General features: G+C 31.2%; 3 protein-coding genes across 3 annotated transcripts; all 3 read right to left on the bottom strand.

The window, feature by feature from the left end:
- Nucleotides 1–4,632: 4,632 nt before the first annotated feature.
- On the bottom strand, nt 4,633–5,422 carry LOC135955750 (low molecular weight phosphotyrosine protein phosphatase 1-like). The gene is made up of 3 exons (XM_065506111.1): nt 5,293–5,422; nt 4,882–5,234; nt 4,633–4,817 (listed from the first exon to the last, which is right to left on the bottom strand). Exons 1-3 carry the CDS (start codon nt 5,321–5,323, stop codon nt 4,725–4,727), a joined length of 477 nt encoding a protein of 158 aa, XP_065362183.1. The 5' UTR covers nt 5,324–5,422; the 3' UTR covers nt 4,633–4,724.
- Nucleotides 5,423–8,746: 3,324 nt separating this feature from the next.
- Nucleotides 8,747–9,612, bottom strand: LOC135955739 (low molecular weight phosphotyrosine protein phosphatase 1-like). The gene is made up of 3 exons (XM_065506100.1): nt 9,458–9,612; nt 9,039–9,391; nt 8,747–8,915 (listed from the first exon to the last, which is right to left on the bottom strand). Exons 1-3 carry the CDS (start codon nt 9,486–9,488, stop codon nt 8,823–8,825), a joined length of 477 nt encoding a protein of 158 aa, XP_065362172.1. The 5' UTR covers nt 9,489–9,612; the 3' UTR covers nt 8,747–8,822.
- Nucleotides 9,613–10,774: 1,162 nt separating this feature from the next.
- Nucleotides 10,775–11,588, bottom strand: LOC135955729 (low molecular weight phosphotyrosine protein phosphatase 2-like). The gene is made up of 3 exons (XM_065506089.1): nt 11,488–11,588; nt 11,069–11,424; nt 10,775–10,984 (listed from the first exon to the last, which is right to left on the bottom strand). Exons 1-3 carry the CDS (start codon nt 11,516–11,518, stop codon nt 10,904–10,906), a joined length of 468 nt encoding a protein of 155 aa, XP_065362161.1. The 5' UTR covers nt 11,519–11,588; the 3' UTR covers nt 10,775–10,903.
- Nucleotides 11,589–23,049: the final 11,461 nt, after the last annotated feature.

The raw sequence follows: 23,049 nt of genomic DNA, 5'->3' as shown, positions 1-23,049 counted from the left end.
AAATACAACAACCATTAACATACCAGAAATTCAAAATAAAATAACAGACACAATTATAATGCCCACACAATGCGCTCTCTCAAAAACATCAACAATATCAAAAACACCAACAACAAATAACAACAAAACTACAAATGCAGAAACTATTCAATCAACAGTTTCAGAATCTTATTCAAACATAATATCACTCAACAAGAACACAAAGACAACGGAATCTAATACAACAGAAAATAAATCGGAAAAAAACAACTGCCAAGAAGAAGAATGGCTTTTTGGTGATGATAAAAGTAACAGTTATTTTATACCGAATACCGACGAAAATATTACTGAATTAATGATTACTGATGATATCAACGAAGGTTTGGGACTTAATTCCCCAAAGGAGAACAATAGCATCTCTGATGGAATCAATAAATCGCCATGTACACAAATGTATGAGAATTTTCCAGAACTAAACGTACTTATCACCCCTGGAACTCTGAAAAGTACAATGAAACAACCCCCAAGGGGTAATAGCGGAAAATAAACTATATGACTTTAAACCTAAACATCTCTATCCTTCAGTGGAATTTACAAGGTTTTGTTAACAACAAATTTGCATTGGAACTCTTAGTCGCAAGACATAAACCGAATATAATAGTTATTCAGGAAACACACATAGTCAACAAGAATCTACATTTATTACATCTTCCGGGCTTTAAAATTTTTCACCACAACAACAACGACTATGATTATGCCAAATCTGGTATAGCAATTCTAGTCAAGAATAATTTGAATGTTACCCAACATATAAAATCCACGAATAGCTTGCTATTTCAGACAATCGTAATTAGTGCAAACGAGGATCTTTATATCACGAATGTATACAAGGAAGGTCATATTAATGTATCAAACTTGTTGCTGAATGATATACCAATCGATGGAAATTCTCATCATATATTGCTGGGAGACCTAAACTCCCAGAATATTTTATGGGGTTCTTCCTCTAACTCACCAAATGGCAGAATTTTTGAGGACTTTGCCAATGATAACAACCTGGTAATTTTAAACGATGGATCCCCCACTCTACTAAACACCAGAAATACATTAACTGCAGTAGATGTCACAATGTCTTCCATAAATATTGCTCCGTATCTAAAATGGAACTGTTTACCAATGCCGGATGTCGCCGATCACTTCCCCATTAAAATTACGAATGCTGTTGATACTATTACAAGGAAATTTTCGCCACGTTTTATGGAAAGAAACGCTGACTGGTCTCTTTTTCGTAAGAAGGCAGATCTCGCGTTTGGACAATTTGAAAAATCATCAAACATAAACAAGGAAGCAGCCCAATTAAAACGTATTTTCAGAAAAGCAGCAAACGAATCCATCCCCATTAGCCATAAGCCCAGAGTAAAGAATAGTCCAGTTTGGTTTAATTCTGATATATCTAAACTGATTAGTCAAAAACATGAAGCATGGAAAATTTTTAAGAGAACTCGAAACTGTGCAAATATAATTAAATATAAGAACCTTTGTGCGAAAATAAAGAGAGAATGTAGGACTGCAAAGCGAAACACATGGGAAAATTTCCTAAACTCCCTTAATCCCTCAATGGATGTTCGTGTACTTTGGGGTAAAGTAAATAAGTTAAGATCTAATCGCAACACGAACTTTCCGACAATTTATGTCAACCAGGACAGCATAAGTCATCCCTCTGAAATCGCCAATTGTTTTGCATCTTTTTGGTCTTCGCTTAGTGCTGATGCAGCTTTCAACTCCGATATCATAAGAACTAAGAGAAATCTGGATATTAATAGTATTCAACAAACTGGTCAAAAGTATGAAATGATGAATCATAAAATCATTGTTTCGGAACTGGACGAAACAATGAAGTCACTAAAAGGATCCACCCCATCACGCGACAAAATCACGTACACCATGGTAAAAAATGCCCCAGAAAATATTAAGATTCGCCTCTGTGAACTTTATAATAATATTTTAGCCTCCGGTGTCTACCCACACGATTGGAAAAACGCAGTTTTAGCACCTATACCAAAACCAGGCAAAAGTCCAAATAGTTTGGATGGTTACCGTCCTATATCGCTGTTGCCAGCTTTATCTAAGATCCTGGAAAAAATTTTGGCAAGACGCTTTTGGAGATATACTAGATCCAACTTGTCCAAATTGCAACACGCTTTTTTACCTAGGCATGGAGTTCACACTTTTTGCCACCAACTTGAGGAACATTTGCGTCAAAATCTTAAAAATGGTAAACACAGCTTAGTTCTATCAGAGGACATTGAAAAGGCTTTCGACCGAGTAATATCAACATATATAATAATTGAACTTAGTGAATGGGGCATCCCAGGACAAATTTTAAAACTTTTAAAATCTTTCCTCCTCAACCGCAGAATAGCCGTAAGAATTGATGGTCATTTTTCTACATCGTACGCTCTGGACAATGGAATTCCCCAAGGTTCCCCCCTCTCTGTAGTTCTATATACAGTATATGCCAACTCTTTGGCAAAGGCTCTCGAAAATTTACCTGGAATCGATTACGTTGGGATCTACGCGGACAATTTGTTCGCAGTGTCTTCCGGAAATCCTGAAACAGTCTCTTCGAATTTGAACTATTTGGATACCAAAGTTCATCAATGGGCAGAGAGCCGGGGCGCCGTTATTCCTACTCACAAAACTGAGGTTCTACACATTTGCCGAAAGCGGTCTTGTACCGATAGTAATTGTCGCATTGGAGATGAGGATCTTAAAATTTCTGACCGGATGAGAATTTTGGGTTTATTTTTTACCAAAAACCTTTTATGGAACTACCATGTGAAACAGTTGACTAATAAACTCAGTAAGATCAACAACCTTCTAAAACTTATTTGCTGTCGGAACAAGGGGCCCCACATGGAAACGGCACTTAATATCTGTCGCTCCTTAACAATAGGAACTCTTTTACATGGTATTACCATCTACGGTTGGACTTCCAAGAAAAATCACAACAGAATCAACACCTCTATAAACATATGTTTCAGAACTGCATCTGGTCTGCTTCGCACGACTCCACTGGACAAATTAAGAAGTGAGGCTAAATTTATAGAATTTGAAAAACTATTGGAGAACACAGCAGTCAACATGGCTTCCAGATCTATTACTATCTCGTCCGATGGTCTACATGAAACATTTTGGAGAAATATCAACTCTACATCTAGTTGCCAGTCATCAGCAACAAACAATATAATTTCAATTCTGAAAAAAATGGAAATCTCTTTACCTCAGAGACCAACCACACCTATAGAGTGCAATACATTAGTGAAAATGGATGATAGTTTGAGTTATTTTGCCAAAAATAGCATGGATCCCACTTGTTTTAAGAAAATGTTTAGCCAAAAAATGTCCATATTTTCCCCAAATGAGATTTTTTACACCGATGGATCATACCGGAACGGGTTAACGTCTTACTCCATAACTAGACAATCTTCGAGTACACGGTTTGAAACCATAAAGGAAGCTAGACTTCCCGATCACTCAGGCATTTTTACAGCTGAAATTGCTGCTATCAGAACAGCGATTTCAGTGGCCGCCGAACAAGGTGGGAAAGCGTTAATCTGCTCTGATAGCCTAAGTGCGATAAGAGCTCTAATGAAGAATCACCATGGTATCTATGATGACATGTTGTGGCTGCAAGACGGGCAGATTTTGTTATTATGGATCCCCTCTCACATTGGAATTCAGGGAAACGAAAGTGCAGACCGCGGAGCGAAACGGGCCTTGGAATTATGTCATATAACGGAAGTCCCATGCTTCCCAAAATCCATAAGCAACCCCTTTAAAGTTATTCGAGACCAACAGAATCCAGCTACTACTAGCAGACTAAAATATAATAAGAATTTAAAAAGATCACAATGTATTATGCTTGCCCGCCTAAGAGTTGGGAAATGCATCTTCAACTCCAAACACTACTTCGAAAAAACTGATCCGCCTAAGTGTACCAATTGCGATGAAATTCTCACCGTATCTCATATTCTAACTAATTGCCCGACTTCAAGGATGGATGGCACACTGGAGGAAATACTAGACTGTAGTAAATCCAACAACGTATGCAGAATAATGAGATGCCTACAGCAGCACAATATTACGGAAGTTTAGGTTTTATTTTATAAGTTTCTTTCTTCAAAATTCACCATTTTCAGAATTATGCTCTTTTATTTTAATCTTTTTTAATTAATTTTTTTTTTTTTTTTTTTATTTCCTGGAATCATTTATTTTATTCTTTATTTTCATCACTATGTATGTTTACTCTATTTTTATCTTATTTTGTAGTTAGTGATAATACGAGCGCTTATGGTCTGGTTACCGGCGCCTTTTTTGCATATATTTTATAAATTCATTTGTAAAGTATATTATAGATAAATAAAATAAATAAAATGAAAGTACAAATACAAACCTTTGAGTAAAACCATCAATTTACTTCTCACTTTCCACAATTGGATCTTCGCTCCCTAAAGGAAGTTTTTTTTCAGGGAAGAACTTTCGACGACACCAGAGCTGTTATAACAACAACTTACTTTCCATGTTGTTCATCCAGTCGAGATTTTGTGTATGTCGAAGTAAACGATGTTGCATAGAAATTATAATACACAATTTATGGAAAAGGTACCAGACCAAAAGACATTTTATTCAACATAAATCCTTAATATCATTATCTGTAATTCTAAAAATTTCGAACCATGTCCTTAAACTTCATTGGCCATAGCTTTTTTCAAAAAAGCTTCACATGCCACAACACATTGTTGATAGGCCTTTTCAAAGCCAGCATCACCACGTTGCTGTAAAAAAATATGTAGTTCAAATAATTTCAGTTCGTTTTTAATAAGACAACCAAAAACTTACATAATAAGGATCTTCAATAATTTTCTCATCCTCTGGCAAACCGAAGTTACCCAACATCAATAACTTCGCTTTAGAACCTTTAGGGGATCTATCTTTCAAATCGCCCATATTCTCATAATCCATGCCAAAAATGTAGTCAAATTCTTCAAAATCTTTTGATTTAATTTGTCGCGCTTTATTTGTATATGGCAAACCGTGTTTCTTCATAGTACTTAAAGCCCGGGAATCGGGAGAATTGCCCACGTGCCAACCACCAATAGCAGCACTATCGACTTCCCATTGATCGGAGACACCGGCTTTTTTGATGGTGTCAATCATGACAGCCTCGGCAATGGGCGAACGGCAAATGTTGCCTGTGGAAAACATAAAATATGTATAGCAAAAATATTAATTTAAATAAATATAACTTACCCAAACAAATCATTAATATCTTTTTAACCATTTTTTACTATATTTTGTGAATTTCTAGAAAGTATGACCGCCGTTTATCTCCTTTATGTGGTTTTTTGGCTACAATCCAATTCAAACGAAAACAAATCCATCAGCTGTTTGTGTTTATTTCCATGTGCATTGTTGCTGTTATTTAACAGACAGCAACAAACTGTTATACTGCAAAAACATCTGTAGAGAGACAGACAAGGCGTATTTAACAAGGTGACAGCAGTGGCGAATCCATACGGACGTACGGGCAAATATTTTTTATATATGTAGTTTGACATTTGTACGAGCTATTTCTATAATCAGCTGAGCTGCCGATGGCACCTTATTAAATGCACCTTGGAGACAGAGTAACTTAATAGAGATGCCAACTAAGCTAATTAACAAAATATTTATATTTTGTCTAAATAAGTAAAGCCCTCACTATTCAATTATTTACACTATATTTAGTTTTAATACTTATTTGTTTAATTTTTAATTTCTGTTTTTTGACATTTGTTAAGACCATTTGTTGTTTTTGTAGAACTACCACTACCTTGTATAAATTCGCCTTGGGCGTGATCATGTGAGCCGCTGATGTCAGCCGGAGCAGGAGTATAAAGTTGCCAGATTGATTAAAATACAACAAATTTTTGAATTTTCTTTTATTGACACAACAACAAAAATTTTCTATTAAAATCAGCTGTTTAGATGTTTTTTCTAGTTCCTCTTCGTAGCGAAGAGGAACTAGAAAATATGCCAACATTTTCAGTTTAAAATGGCGCGACACGGTTTTTGTAAGAGAATTCGTTTGTGCAGTAATTTTTTTAAAATAATTATGTTTTAAATTGTTCAAAAATAGCTGTGATAATAAAAAAGTGTGGCAAATATTCATTGGAATTCGAGTGTTTTAAAAATAATTGAAAATTTTAATTAAAATTAAGTGAAAAATAATTGTCAGCGCAAATAATTGCTTGTAAATAAGGTAAGGTTTTATTAAAATATGTATGTAGTAGAATGTTATAACTTTAAAGGCCCAGCACAATAACAAGTCCTCACATTTCGTTTTAACAAATTTTACAGGAGACACCAATACGTTCTAATTAGAATTTAACACGATTTTGATATCCTTCGTTTTAAATGTTATGCATATTATTTATTACTTATTTGGTATGATTTATATCATTATACATATGATATTTATATGAATGTATGTAGTATACCTTTGAAAAAACATAATTTTTGAAACATTTGTCTTTGTATATGCTGGGAAGTAAAAATGATTAATTAATTGGATAATAACAATATGTAATGGTGATATTTTCCAAAAATTTAGATCAGTATGTATTAAGTATGTAAAGGAATCAGTGTCCAAAAAACCGGCAAATTAAAGAAACCAGTAAAAATGTAATTTCCAATTTTTTTGAAATGAATACCCTCTATGTATTTTCAGAATTATGGACTCTAATAAGATATTTGTTAAGAATTGTTTCCAAATTTGACATTTTTGAACTTTATGCAATCATTTTATACAATCACCCTTATCGTGGTTGGCGTAAACGTCATACGCCTACGACAGTTTCGTACTAGATTAAAGAAACAGTTTGCTTTTCATCTTTAATCTAGTACGAAACAGTCGTAGGCGTATGACGTTTACGCCAACCACGATAAGGGTGATTCACCCTTTCTTTCACGAAATATTATCAAATGCATACTAACAATTTCTAAAAAATAAATGAATATTTTTAAAAATGTTATCAATATATGTATTTCTACTTAAGCTATACAAAGTATTTCGTTAATTAGTCTTAAAAAACCGGTTTGTCAAAAAACCGAAAAGTGAAAAAACTGGTTGACCAAATTTTGGTTTCAGTTTTGGATACACTAGTTGATAGTATGAGGGCAAGGGTTGTACCTACAATAATTTTTCAAGTCGACAATTTTCTAATTTTTTTAAGTGTTTGCAACTATAGTAATCAAGGCTCTTAAATTAAACAATAAAAATAGTCCTTTTAATACTTAAGACATTAAAATCATTGGTATTAATTTTTTTAGTTTGAGATCGATGAAATTTGATGGGAATAAACATTCAATTCATAGAGAACAATGAAATATTGGTTTAAACGATTTGTATGATCGAACAATTTGAACTAATTTTGTTAGTTTTGTTTATAAATGTAAAAATCGTTTACATAGAAAAACATTAGCGGTATTCACAATGTAAAGTACTTGGCCTGGTAATTAGGGTTTTTATCCGGTACAAATTTCCCGGGAATTTTGCTAATTTTTCACTACCCGATTCCCGGGATTTTTAGTCGGGAATCCCGGGAATTAAAAACTAACGAAAATACATAGAAAACAAGTTAGAACTCTATTTTTTTCACCAAAAAACTGAAAAGTTTTTTTACAGTTTTTTGCTTATATCTCGGCAATAATAGACCGCTTATTATTATTATTTGGGGTTTTTCGTATGAAAATTTAAAAAGTGAATTCATTATTTATAAAAAGGCTTAAGACAATTTTGTCAATGATTTGATTTAACAAAAATTTAATCATTAAAAGTTTGAATAAATTCTGTTATTAATTAACTTTAAAATTAATTCAGTTTAAACAAAGGCTTTGGAATGAATCTAAAAAATTAAATATTAGGAATGGATTTATGGAATGAAAGGCTGACATTCTTTAATTACGGATTAAGATTTTAGTGAATTAAACTCAAATTTTATTAATTAATTCGAAGCTCTGATATTTAATTATTATAACACTAAGTTTTTATATAAAATTTGGCTAATAATATTCCTAATTTACAGTATCATTATATATTTGGGGAATAGCCGGGAATGTAGAAAAAAATTTCCCGATTTCCGGGAATCAAAAAAGGTCGGGAAATTAAAAACCCTACTGGTAATGTAGTAAAAGAGCAGAATATCAAAAAACTAAAAACAAAATACTTTAGAAATTGAAATGTTTGTCATTAAATAGCTTTTCTGTTTTCTGCATTGTGACGATGAAAAAAGTTGAAAATAATTTTCAACCAAAAATAAAAATTACATCGTTACCTTAATATAGAAAGGCCCTAACTAAATGGTCATATTTAGCCAAAAAAATCTCGACTTAAAGCCTTTCTATATTAAAGTAACGATATATTGTCTCGAAGAAACCTTGTTTCTATAAAAGAAAAGCCATTAATGGCCCCTAAGGCTTGGTTATATAAATTGAAGAAAAATAAATAAAATATTTATTATACAAAAAAAAAAAAAAAAAAAAAAGAAAAAAATGTAGGGACTTTTTTGGAAACACATTTTACATGCTACAAATATTTTGTATTTGGTATATTTTATCTATTCAAAAATACATTAGTTAATTAAGTTTAGGTAAAAATGTTTACGGAAGATAATGAAGATATTCATGTCACCGTTTTTTTACACTTAAGTTAAATACCAGTGAATACCTTAAATGTTAAATTCGTTATGTTTTTCAAAGTCTTTTAATAAGTACAATTCTGTTTTATATTTGTTTTACTTCTAAATTTCATTTGCTAAGGCCTTTTTCAAAAACGCATCGCAGGCTACAACACACTGTTGATATACTTTCTCGAATGCGGCATCAGTGCGGGCCTATAAAAGAAAGAAAAATATTTAACAATTAAAATGAAATGTAAAATACGTATTGTGGTGTGATATCTTATTATGTATGTAATTTTAAAAAAATTTGCGGTGTTTCTTTACAAAAATACTCACACAATATGGATCCTCTATTATTCTATCCGATTCCGGCAAACCAAAATCCCCCAACAACAATAGTTTGGCTTTCGAACCTTGAGGTGTGCAGGCATCTAATTCAGCCATATTATATAAATCCATACCAAAGATATAGTCAAATTCATCGAAATCTGACACTCGTATCTGTCGTGCCTTATTATTGTAGGGTAGTTTATACTTTTTCATAATATTCATTGAACGAATATTGGGTTCTTTACCAACATGCCAATTTGCAATGGCCGCACTATCCACTTGCCAATCTTCATAGACATGATATTTTTTAATTGTGGCAATCATGACAGCTTCAGCAATGGGTGAGCGGCAAGTATTGCCTAAGGAGAGACAAGTATTATAGAACAAATTTAAAAAATTATTAAAATATGTATACGAAAACATACCTAAACAAACCATTAAAATTTTCTTTACCATTATAAAGTTTATGTTTTGTATTTTTAATTAAATAAAATTATTTGGTGATTTGGTTTATACTATAATTAACTTATTAACTATCTACTGTATTTTATTAGTGTAAATTCAACATTTACTTATGAAATGCAAAATACTAATAACAAGAAATTTATTTGCTGTATTCTGCTAATGCAATTCAATTGAGAACTGTTGTGAAATAAATATTGTTTATGTCAGAGAAATGGGGTTTTTTCAAACAAAATCATACGCTCATTTTTATCATTTAGCTAAAAACTAAAATACTGTTTAATCAAATAATGTATAAAATTTAAATTGGTTAAAACCCAACATACATTTTATACAGATGTACCTGTAATGTAAGGTTGGCTACCATTACAAAAATATCATTATTTCGTTACAGATATAATCGTAAATACCGTTACCTATATTCTATAAATAATTTAAATTAAACATACAAACATTTTAAAATTGTTTTCCTTTCGTGTTATTATTATAGCTCTTAATTAGCCCTATAATTGGTACTAAGTTTGATTTTGGGCAAGCTTTCATTTTCAAGATAGTTGCAAAAAACCGAGGCATTCGCACGGGACAAATACATAACTCATTTTCGCAGCCAACAATTCAAACGCCAAAATCTGCGAAACCTGAGACAATAATTCAATGTTACTAATTTTATTAGTTATACTTTTTTTCATTAATTTTAATCTCTTAAGAGCACATTCGCACAAACTAAAAACAAAATACATTAGAAATAGAAATATTTGTCAATAAATAACACTTCTGCACCGCTAATATAATATAAACAAACTAAAAACTTAACAAAAATATGTAGTATGAATAAACTATTGTGTAGTAAACAAAATAAAAAATAAATTTAAATGAAAATAGTATCTGGAGTATTTTTTTCCAGAATACCCAGTTCTATCTGATTTAACTTCTTGACCATTGCAACAAAAGTAGTCCAACAATAGTACAGCATGCTGTACTATATTTTCGAATAACAGAGCATCACATTTTTAAGTACTGCATTTTTCTACAAATTTGTATCTTGTGCAGATATAGTTAATATATTATTGTTAAATGTTTGCTGGGTTTGCTATGGAAACATTACAAAAAACAGCTGACTTTTGTTTTGACACCTGCTGCTTGTTTTTGTTTACAGAATTGGACAATTGTTATTAAGTTGTTATAACAGTATAACAGTTTTATAACATAAATTGTAAAAAAGTTAACAAGAAGAAGAGCAAAGCCAATAAAAAAGTTTAAATAAGCGCGGCGGGTTTACAGGTTTTTTATTTATTATTAAAAGTAAATTTTTTGTGTTTAATTGAAAAAAGTGTTGAGTTTTTTAAAATTAATAAGATTATATTTCATATTAAGGTTGTTATTGAAAAAATTAACGAATATATCAAGTATTAATGAAGTGTTTGCAAAAAAGCCTCACAAGCCAATTTGCATTGTTGGTAGACAATTTCAAACGGTGCTTCGCCAATGAACTAAAAAAAAAAACAATAAAATATTGCTAATAATTATTTGGAACTGATGTAAATTAAAAGAAATACAATAAATGTTCAACTCACATAATAAGGATCGTGTATAATTTTATCGTCTTCGTTTAAACCAAATTCGCCCAATAATAAAATTTTTGCTTTCGTTCCCAACGGAGAAATTTTCTTTAGCTCAGCCACATTACCGGAGTCCATGCCAAATATGTAATCAAATTCTTTGAAATCTTCTTGTTTTATTACTCGAGCTTCTTTATTGTATGTAATGCCATGGCTTTCTAAGACACTTAAGGCTCTTTCATCGGGCAACGAGCCAGAGTGGTAGCCCACCAACGCCGCACTATCAACAAACCAATCTTCAGCAGCCACATTACTTTGCTGGATTGCTTTAGCCATTACGGCCTCGGCTATGGGTGAACGACAAATATTGCCTGTAAGTATGAATATTATTTTTTATTATAATATATGTTATGTGTTTTATTTATGAATATTACCCATGCAAACCATTAATATCTTTTTAGTCATTTTGGAAAATTTGTATATTTTATATGCGTTATTAGTTTCATTTTTTGAGATCAGCTGTTTGTGCGCTACAATAAACTGTAAATGACATTAGATTTGTACCTATTATGTTTGTAAAAAATACCTATGACTTAAATACTTAAGGCCATAGGATAACATAGAGAAGAGACGTAATTGTCAAAAAAAACCTACAGTATGGCCATAACTAAAGCCCCCTCAATGAATTTTTTCATATCATAATTTTTTTGATAAAAACGGATTTTTTGGGATGTATTTTGTATATATTTTATTAACTAATATTGTTAATGTTCATTTAATATTCATTTAATAAAAGATAATTTTATTAAAAATTAATTTAAAATGATAAATCATATAAAAACTCAAAACGCAACGGACAAAACAAAAGCACCCTCTTATAAGATGTTTAAAAATTTGACTCGGTACTGCATATTTGCAATGTGAGTTATCGGGAATCACAATGAATGCATTTAAAAATTCCAAAAGATAAAAATAATGGAAGACGTAGTGTGTAAAATTTAAGTTTTATACAGTTTATTGTTAAAAAAACAATGATAAGGAACAAGTACTCCAGTGAATTTAAAATTAAAGTTATTGATGACTGGAAGACGGGTTTATCACTACATGAATTGAGTAAAAAATATTCAATTAAAAGATCAGTTATTTTCAGGCTCGTTTCAAAATTTGTTAAGACTGGCCGCATATCACCGGTGCATTCTACAGGTCGTTCGCATAAAACCACACGATATGATGATGCCTTGATCAAAGGAGCAATACAAAAAGATTGTAGAGCATCCGCTAGTCAAGTGAGAACAAGTTAAAGATTATGCGTTAGCGAAAGAACAATCGGTAGAAGAGTAGTAGAAGTCCGTTTATTCAGCTGACGACCAGCTAAAAAACCATTTCCATCAGCTAAGAACAAGAAAGCTGCACTGAAGTTTACCAAAGCCAGCATCGACTGGAGTGTCCTAAAATGGAAGACAGTACTGTTTCCTGACGAATCCAAATACAACTTAAAAAGTTCCGCTGGAATAAGGCGTGTACGCAGACCAAAAGGAGAAAGATTGAATCCTAAGTATTGCAAAGGAACAATTAAACATGGAGGAGGCAATGTAATGGTCTGGTGATGCTTTTCTGGTCAAGGATTTGGGCCAAATCATAAAATTTATGGGATTATGGATCGCTTCATGTACAGTGATGTATTGAAATATGTAATGTTGCCTTATGCCAGTGAAGAGATGCCACTTATAGGGAGCTTCCAACAGGATAACGATCCTAAGCACACCTCCAAAGTTTGTAAGACTTGCCTTCAGAGCAATAAGATTCAAGTTCTTCATTGGCCTAGTCAATCTCCCGATCTTAATCCTATTGAGAACTTGTGGCACATTGTTAATATAAAAATAAATCGTGAAAATTGCGGAAATAAGGATCGGCAATTTTCACGATTTATTTCATGCCGTTAAAATTGCCTGGGAAGGAATATCGAAAAACGCCATAAAAACATAATATCTTCTACGCTAAGAGATGTTCTTATGCCATCCAAAACAAAGGATATGCAACAAAAAATTAATTAAATTTTTTTTTTTTATAGTATATCCTTGAAGGGGTGCTTTAGTTTTGTCCGTTTCATTTTCTACCTTAAAGTATTTTTTGATTTTAAGTTATCTTTTATGGAAAGGTTAACTTTGGAAGTATTTGTTTATCAATAATAAACATATTAACAAATGAAAATAATACATAATAGATATTTAAAACTTTGTTTTTATGCAAAAAAATACCATATGAAATAAATGCACTGAGGGGGTGCTTTAGTTATGGCCAATACTGTAAGTCTGTTGTCAAAAACCTAACTCTTGCCACAACAAAATACATGCTAGTCAATGTATTTTGTTGTTGTCTCAAACATATGATTTGTTGCATTTTTGTTTGACAAATCGGAGTGTCTCGTCTCTATGTATTATTCTCTATGCTTATAATTTTTAAAGCCCTAATTTTGTAAATCACGTCACCAAAGTGATATTTATATGGAAAGCAAAAACAAAATTTCAAAAATTTTAAAAATTTGTTTTTGTTTTGTTCTGTTAAAAATTTGTATATAAAACAAAAACTAATTTTTGAAATTTTGTTTTTGCTTTCCATATAAATATCACTTTGTGATGTGATTTACAAAATTAGGGCCTAAATTTATTGCAGGTTTATAAAACAAATTTTGTATGGAAATTTAGTTTCACAAACCTTTGATAAAATTAAAAATTGACTATACGGTCTTTATAGTCTGGGATTTTTTTTTAATTTGTACAAATATAAAACATATAATTTGGGCTACTTGACAAAAAATGTTCATTAAATTTTAACAAATTTAATTAAAATGTTCCAAAAACCTTAAAAAACTGGTCTTTGGTTTGTAATACACCCTCTGTCAATAAATTTGTATACGTATAATTTTCATATTTTTCTTCCGATGTTCTGAATCCAAATTCGGTAAGACCCATTTTTGAAATTATGTAACCGGCAAAATTTCCCAAACCGTCAAATTTTATATAATTTAAAATAATGTTCAAAATTTAGCTTTGTAATATTTGAAAATGAAGATCTTACCTTGCCGGGCACACTTAGAAAGGTGACTGCGATGAAACAACTTGTGGTTGTAGTGGCTAAAAATACAACAAACCCAAAAGCAAAAACAACAACAGGCAACTTTTACAGTTCACCTACTTTTTAACAAAAACGAAGTTCCTGTTGTTTTTGTATTGTTGTATTTGTTGTAGTGATGCAGTCACCTTACTAAGTGTGCCCTGTTACCTTGATCCCAATTTGAAAGTAGATATTTTTTTATATTTTTTAAATTAATACAAAGTATGTATTCAAATTTGTTCATAACCTTATAAGAATAGGTATATGGGGAAATTCATGGCAGAATGAACCAGGGACATCTTTTAGAAAGTATGTCGTTCACACGACAATTGGATCTCCGTTCCGGAACGACCCGAATCATATTCGGCCAAAGACAGCTATATAAACCGAAAGTTTTTCCCCAGGAAAGAACAATCGGTCACAATCGCACTGTTACAACAACAACAATTAGAAATTATGTTCTCAGTTATAATTTCTCTATAATGTCAAATAAAAGAAAATGAAAAACATAGAATAAAAGCATAGAGTAAAAAATTACTCTCTTTTCTCACATACGGGTGATACAAAATACATGCAATACATTCTCATGAATTAGGTTTTTGACAACAGACTTAGGTTTTTGGCTCTCAGTTACCTATCAATTTAATTTTGAGTTGTGTCACTTTTGAATTGGGTGTGCGATATAGAATTTAATATTCCATGGAACGTGGTCAGTGCCACGGGAACAGCTATATGGGAGATGGTAGTATACACACTATAGATTAAAAAACTAAATTGTCTAGTGTGAAAGGGTTCTAACAACAATACAATTTCGGTGCATCATATTAAATATTAATAATGATAACTGATTTTAAATCGAGATTTTTTCTGTGTTCTGTGAAACGGTGAAATGAAAAAACTTTTCATTTTCGTTATCATAAAAACTTTTCATATTATCATTTTACAATTACACAAATTGCGATTCCCGTTCTTCAATTTGTTTTATTCCACATGTTATTTTCATATGAAAACATTTGAATTTATGTATCGTTCTTCACTAAACGAGAATCAGAAACTCTATGAAAATATGAAAAAAAACTTTTCATTTCACCGTTTCACAGAACCAGAATCGACCCCCAGTTGATTGGATGACTGAGTCAAGCTGATCCATTGTCTGACAAATTAATGTTTAAAAAGTCTTGCGCATTCTAGATAATATATAGTATTTAAAATAAGTGAACAATTTACATCTCATGATTCTGAGGTGAATGTGAAGTAACCCAATGTTTCCCTATGAAAGTAAACCAAAGTTTAAACTGATTTTTTATTTATACGTGAAAAAACAGTTATTAGTCTTTTCGTTTTTAGAGTTTCTAAATTTTTAAACCCAAAGCTAAAGACTCTGCAGTTTTGTTTATTAAATTATTTTATTCTTTTTGCGCCAGTCATTTTTGCCAAATGGAATGTGAAACCTCCAACGTGAATATCAATCAGTCCTTATCACTGCAGTCACAGAAAAATACTCATACTGACAACCACTCACACCATTAAATGCATGATACCGCTTAAAATGTTCTACATTTTATCATGTCTTTTGTGCACTTTACTTTATTAGACTCTCTATCTCTAAAAAAATATATGCACTGAGCAAACAAACAGACGGACGGACAGACACACAGAAAGACAAAGTTGTACCTTAAACCTCCATAGATGACTAACGATATTATTATTGTGTTAATTGTGATTTGCCATCCTCCTCCAAATTATTTATGCCATTCCTTATGCATCCTTTATAACAGTATGTAAGCAAACGTGGATTTGTTTAGATAAGAAACAGACTGAATAGAAACAATTGTATACGTACCATAGAAAAACCAAGTACCATAAAAAACCAACAATATGCGACTCTACATATATATTTTTCTGATATAGTGGGGGATAGGGTTAATTATGGACCGAACTCCACAAAAGTTGACAGAAAGATTTATGACTGCTCAAGAAGTATTCCGGAGAGTATTTGTATCGCATTTTTAATACCTAACAAACCTTATCAGCAGAGTTGCTAGATATTTTTAAAATCTTATAACGACCCAGGATATATATAGTTTTTGGTTTTACGACCAATATTGCGATATGTTACAAACCGAGTGACAAAATAAATGGTTGGTATAAATATGAAGATTGTAGGTGGTTCATGCAAGAGATAACCGTGTAAAGATACAGTGGAATGGGTTGCATGGTTGTTCCTCTAACTGTGTTTACATAAGGATGCGACAATTTCATCTTAGAATGTAACCACTACAACAGCCACTATTATTACTGCAACCACAACAATTAGTGCGCTGTCAGTTTATTTTAAGTTTATCAATGATGCGACAGGATGTGGATGTGAATGGAAGTGGATGGAAATGCAGCAAGCTGGCTTTCTTTGCAAAAGGAGATGTACATACGAATGATAATAATAAATGGTTTCATTTACGAATGACTTCAATAAAATAGAGATGTAGGATGCTGATGATAAATATGGTATCCTTAAATAGGGGTATTTTTTATTCACTTGTTTCTATCTCAACAATTCTTGTCTGGTTTTGACAGCAATTTGTGGTTTTTTAAAGTGGGAGGGGAGAAATGGTAGGTTTTTCATCTAAACATTTTGGTTTCTTTTTTTTTATCAAATTTACATGTATTTTCTATATGTCGCATAGTGTCAACTGTTTTTTTGTTGCCTTTTTGTTTGCTGGTAAATCTTTAGCATCATGTCTACTTGAATTCTAAAGTATACTTATGTGGTATTCGATGCTTCTTAGAGTATTTGAAAATTGGCAATTTAACCAAAATCAATACATTCGACATAAAATGCCAATTGAATAGAAAATATTTGTTCATCTGTTTTACAATTTTCATTAAAAAATAAATGCTGCACAATTTAGTGATAAGAAGGAAAAAAACTGAAAAAATGTCTGCAACATGTTTTAGTATATTTTAATTTCATTTTGAGCAATTACCACTATTATTGGATACATTTATTTTTTCGGCCGTAAAAAACCTTTGTAAATTACAGTTGAGCATAACATTTGTTTAGGAATATTCCTGACAAAACGTCAGTTATTAAAATCAGAAAAGTAAACGTTTAAATGCCTCGCAAACTGTGCAATTTAGACTCGAAAATTTGAACTGATTTATTGGGCAATTGAATCAGCTGTTTTCGTATAGCAGAAACGTATTCTACGAAAATTCTAAGAAAGTTTCCTCAAGAAACCATAGGTCTAAAATCAAATCCTATATTGCGCATTTCGTCTTTTATCCAATAAAAAAAAACAATTAAAATAAATTTATATTGAAATATCATTGGATAAAAGACGAAATGCGCAAGATAGGATTTGATTTTAGACCTATGGTTTCTTCGATTTTTCGTAAAAAAAATCGACCCACCCTAATATACTTATATCTTCATAAGATTCTAAGACGATCTAGCTACATATATCCGTCAGCCTGTCTGTTGAAAACACGATAATACTCTCTGTTGGTATTCAAAATGGGTAATATCAGATAATGATTTTACATAGCCCCGATACAAATGTCATCTCTCTGTTTGTAATAAGCAGTAAAATAACCTAATTTGCGATTATACATTTCTCTGAATGGCATAGATAAACACTGGTATTAAACAAAAAAGAGGAAAATAAATGTAAGCCAGGAGTCCCCAAAGTTGGACACCTTGGGTATGTTAAATTCTTAAAACGATCCTGTGTTCCGATTTCAAAAAAATACATATATAGAATCGCCTCATCCAGCACTAAAAACAACCTCGTCGTGGCTGTGAATTTTATAGCTTAGGAGATATTCGCATTTGAAAATTCAGTTTTTTCAAAGATTCAAAACCTAAACTCGACAATAATTCCTCTTTGCACATGTCAAATTTCATTCAAATCGGACTAGCCGTTTAGACGTTACAGATTTATCTTCCTCTTTTTTTCTATACCTCTGTGTACCGTTCAAAATATTAAATGTCACTTTTTAAATTATAATACTTAATTTATCAATTAAAAATTAATTTTTGAACAAATCAAAATCTTTAGTACATCTTGAATTTTAAAATTGTATTTATAACTTCATAAATTACACACGTATGTAGTTGCAGGCGAGAATACAACATGGAATTTGAATGCGTCCTTGTTGAAAATAATAAAAAAATCGCACTGAAGACCTTTCTTACCATAGTGACAGGATGCCAAATCAGGGCAAAAATAATTGGATACATTAAGAAGTGTTATCCTGTAAGCATTCTCTTTTGTAAACTGCATATTGCTTGCCATGCCAAGAACTTTTTAGGAAAATTTTCTGCTTTTGGGTCCTAAACAACATTCCCTCGAGCATCAGCAGCATAAAATATTGACCCGGAAGCTGTTAAAAATTTAGAACATACGTTTCGTTATGAATTATGCAGCAGGTAATTTTTTGTATAAAATTTGACTTCAATTTCCGTGTTCTGTCTTTGGCCTCTAAAACTATAGCAGCGTGTTTTTAAACCTCCATTTGATTTATCTATTCGTACCAAATAGTCCGAGTACTGAGATAACCGTCCTGCTTTCCTACCGGATGTGTTGGGAGCTCTTTTGAAAATGTTTTCTATCATGTGGACCATTCCATCTATCAACGGACAAGTTCTCCCGATACTGTTTAATAACATTGGAAACAGTTAGACTACAGACCTTTGATTGTTTGGTTAACTTTTTGTAGGACCAAATATGGTTTTGTTGAAAGTATTTAATAATTTTAGTATGCACTTTTTCCTCGTCACTCATTTTAATCAGACTAACAACAAATAAACATAATTGATATTAAACATAATATTTCAAAGGTAACTTGATCAACAAACAAAATCAAAATAATACATGGGTTAAAAGTTTTAAGGGAAAACGTGTGTTAAGGTTTTTTCTATCTCAGTTTAATTTTTGTGTGTTTCTCCTATTCAAATCATCTTGAAAAAAGTTATGCCCATATGTTAGTTTAAAGTTCATCTTGTGGGGTTGTAAGTAAAATTTTGGTTTTTAAAATGGTGTCGTAAAATTATAAATTAATTAAATAAAAATTTAAGGCATAGACAACAACTAGATACGTAACTGAGAGCCAAAAACCTAAGTCTGTTGTCAAAAACCTAATTCATGACAATGTATTGCATGTATTTTGTTATTGTATCACCCGTATGTGTGAAAAGAGAGTAATTTTTCCATATATATTACTCTCTCCTTCCGTTCTATGTGTTTATTCTATGATTTAAGGTTTTTCCTCTAGAAATTTATATATGAAAACATTTAAAATTATCATTCTTTCAATTACAAAATCAGTGTGCATGGTACTATCTATACCTTAATTTACAAATGTAAATAGGACTGTAATCTACATTTATTACATTCAAGTTTGCATGTCTTTATAGAAGTATTAAGATGTTTGCATTGAACTCTGCTTTCGATGTGAATTAAGTCGTAATGGTACTTACTGATATTTTGGCTAACATTCTAAGCGAGAGCACATCGATTAGGCTAATGACACTTTTATATTAAATCTAAGTGGAGAAATAAGCGAAATAATCCCCAATGACTGCTACGAAATACTACTCAGATAAGCGATTACGCTGGGAGACTTTGGTTTTTTGTCTCTCTCTGTAACGCATCTACATATGTACAGTGGTCGACATAAGTCTACGTACGACCACAATTTTTGCCACTTTATTAGAGAAAACCCGGAAAATAAAGGAAATAATAATGCAGTTTTGTTTGAAATCTATTTTTATTGCTATGCACCAAAACAAATGTTGTTGCAATGTAAACTTGCAAAATTATTCATAAAAGACAATAAAAAAAACACTGACAAAAGTCTACATACGACCTGGTTTTTTTTTGAATACTAACAGATAAGCATGCAATTTATTAAGTCTACAGTTCAAACAATATTCAGTAACTTTGAAAACACTGGTAGAGTTAAAAACAAGCTGAGAAGTAGTCGCCCAAAGAAACTACATCGTAGAGATGTAATCTTCATTTTAAAAGAAGTCAACAAAAACTCAAAAGTAAATACCCCAAAATTGGACAAAGAACTCGCAACAAGATCAGAAGTTATTGTTCATCCACGAACAATTCAAAGAACCTTAAATAATAATGGTAATTAAAGCAGAACTCCTCGTAAATTAGCGAACGGATCGCAAACTTCGTTTGGAATTCGCCCAAAAGCACTTTGAAAAGGACATGGAATTCTGGAAGCGAGTTTTGTTCACTGATGAGTTGAAGTATAACATATTTGGAAGTGATGGGAGAGATAAAGTATGGCGCACAACAAATACAACAATGGATCCGAAAAACTTACTCGCTACAGTTAAGCATGGTGGTGGCTGTGTGATTGTTTGGGGTACTGTCGCTGCTTCTGGAGTGGCAAAGTTAGTGTTTATTGAGGATAATATGGGTCGTTATCAGTACAAATCCATTTCGGAACAAAATTTGAGAGCATCCGTTGATATTTTAACTCTTGGTTGGATTTTTCAGCAAGATAACGATCCGAAACATTGGTCTCAAATTGTCAAAGATTGGCTACTCTATCATGCTCCATGACAATTGTACATACCACCTCAAAGCCCGGACTTAAATGTTATTGAGCACGTGTGGGAAATTCTACAACGGAAGATCCGAAAACAGAAGAATGGCAAAATATAACGTCCGCAGAACTGAAAATTTAGTTGCTTCGATGCCCAGACGCTTGTAGATGCCCGTGGTGGCCCAACGAAATATTGAATTTAATGAATATTTGTATTCGCTGAAAAATGTTTATTTAGTGTACAGATCGTATGTAGACATTTGCCAACATATATTTTTAATTTTTTGTGAATAAAAGTTAAATTAATTATAAATTTAGCGATATTTTTTTGTTATATTACTAAAATTTGAAATGAAACGGCATCATTACTTTTACTTATTATGGTTTAGAAGTCCGCGAGTTACGAAAATAATGGTCGTATGTAGACTTTTGTCGGTCACTGTATATTTTATTCTATGTGTTTGAATCCATTTACTGGATCAAATTTTTCTGAATGAAATTCACAAACAGTCACAATAATATATAAATCGGCAAAAGGATTTCAGTGAGCAAATATGTATGTAATCAACAGGGAAACCGGAAATATGCTCTAAAAAAAGCGTTTTAAGCGCTTTAAATATGCAGTAAAAACTTTAAAATATGCTCTTAAAATTTAAAAAATATGCTCTTAAAAAAACAAACTTTTACATAATTTTTAACCAAAAAATATACTTTTATTTAAAAAAAATCAATACAATTCATTTCTAAAAAGGTAAAGTAACATAAAATAAACAAAAATAACATGAACTAAAACAAGTATAACAAAAAATAAATACAACATGAAAAGGCCTCGAGAGGTATTTTTTGATGATATTTTATATAAATATAAAGTCACTTCTTCAAATAAGGTTATTATTACAATAAATTACAAAATTTAAAATTAAATTAAATTTTCAAATAAAAATCGTTGTCTATTGGATCAGAAAACATCTTTATACATAGAAAATGATCTTTCGACATCAACTGATGTATAGGAGCAAATTTAAAAGACAATATTTCTTTAACACTTAGAACAGTTAAGTTTGAATTAGAACTAAAATTTGATATTTAGATGACGTTATTATTAAAATAGTGCTTATTTTATATTAAAAAAAAACCATATATTTTTCAATTTTGAATTTCAAACAAAGGAAGTAAAAACCTGTACAGAACAGCGAAAAATAAGTAAGACAAAATTTGTTTTTGATAAAGTCAAAATATGCTATTAAACAGTAAAATATGCTCTAAAAACGCAAAAATATGACATAAATATGACAAATATATGCAAAAATATGCATTTAAGGGTAAAATATGCAAAAATATGCACTAACAAATCGATGCCAAAACTCTTAAATAGTTCTGAAACGTGTAAATATCTTATCCATGTGCTCATTAGACTCACCAGAAAAAACATGCATTTGCATATTTTGGTTTCCCTGGTGATCAATCATATTGCTGACTAAAACTGATCATTTCTAGATAATAGTTTATTCCACTATACTAAGAATTCTAACTAAATAGTATGATTAAATAAAAATCACATATGCAAAATTTGTTCACATGATTTTTTTAACTTATTTTTTATTTGCTCCATCACAACTTTATAGACAACATCTTTCTCTCAGTTGTTTTTGTCAACAATTTATGTAACTTTTTAATTTGTTTATAACAATTGAAGTGTCAAATTGTCTATAATTTGTATGTCCTAAAGAGTTGAATGAACAACCCATGACCATACAGAAGCAACAAAAGAAGTTTTCTTTTATCTAGATACTTGTATCCTGTTTCCTTATTTGTTTATTTATTTTTCTAACAAAAAAACTTTTAAATATGATATTCCATTAAGGAAAAGTATAAACAAACAAACAAAATATGTAGAGCTTTTTTTTGTAAAAATATTACAATTTTTAAAAGATTTTAAGTACTCTTAAGTTCGCTAAAAAAAAGTTTGTTATTCCAATTTAAAGTTAAAATATCCTGTATTTAATTTAAAGTCTACTAATCTGCTGCTAAGATTTTGTGCTGTTGAATATAGAAACTTAATATACTTTTCATTGTTTCAGTTTTTTTTTTATTAAAGTGTCTTTTAGTGTATGATAAACTAAATAGCATTTTTCAATTATTGTCGCATAATATTTCCATAATAAATTCTATGTTCTTTGGTGTATTATCTTCTATGCTAGGAGTTAACAGAGTGACAGGGTTTACGAAGATTTAACCATTTATCCCGCTTATTCTCTGGCACACACACTGAGGAACGAATCAGTCGTATCATATTTCTATTCGAATTTCTATTC

This window comes from Calliphora vicina, chromosome 1 (assembly GCF_958450345.1).
Source record: "Calliphora vicina chromosome 1, idCalVici1.1, whole genome shotgun sequence".
Classification (NCBI taxonomy): domain Eukaryota; kingdom Metazoa; phylum Arthropoda; class Insecta; order Diptera; family Calliphoridae; genus Calliphora; species Calliphora vicina.
Note: the sequence above shows the minus strand (reverse complement) of the source record. Positions and strands in the feature narration are given on the sequence as shown.

Coding starts and splice junctions, on each gene's coding strand:
- LOC135955729 (XM_065506089.1), bottom strand. CDS start 11,518: ATGACTAAAAAGATATTAATGGTTTGCATGG. Junction 11,425..11,487: donor GATATTAATGGTTTGCATGG/GTAATATTCATA, acceptor TCATACTTACAG/GCAATATTTGTCGTTCACCC. Junction 10,985..11,068: donor TTATACACGATCCTTATTAT/GTGAGTTGAACA, acceptor TTTTTTTTTTAG/TTCATTGGCGAAGCACCGTT.
- LOC135955750 (XM_065506111.1), bottom strand. CDS start 5,323: ATGGTTAAAAAGATATTAATGATTTGTTTGG. Junction 5,235..5,292: donor GATATTAATGATTTGTTTGG/GTAAGTTATATT, acceptor TGTTTTCCACAG/GCAACATTTGCCGTTCGCCC. Junction 4,818..4,881: donor TTATTGAAGATCCTTATTAT/GTAAGTTTTTGG, acceptor ATTTTTTTACAG/CAACGTGGTGATGCTGGCTT.
- LOC135955739 (XM_065506100.1), bottom strand. CDS start 9,488: ATGGTAAAGAAAATTTTAATGGTTTGTTTAG. Junction 9,392..9,457: donor AATTTTAATGGTTTGTTTAG/GTATGTTTTCGT, acceptor GTCTCTCCTTAG/GCAATACTTGCCGCTCACCC. Junction 8,916..9,038: donor TAATAGAGGATCCATATTGT/GTGAGTATTTTT, acceptor TTTCTTTTATAG/GCCCGCACTGATGCCGCATT.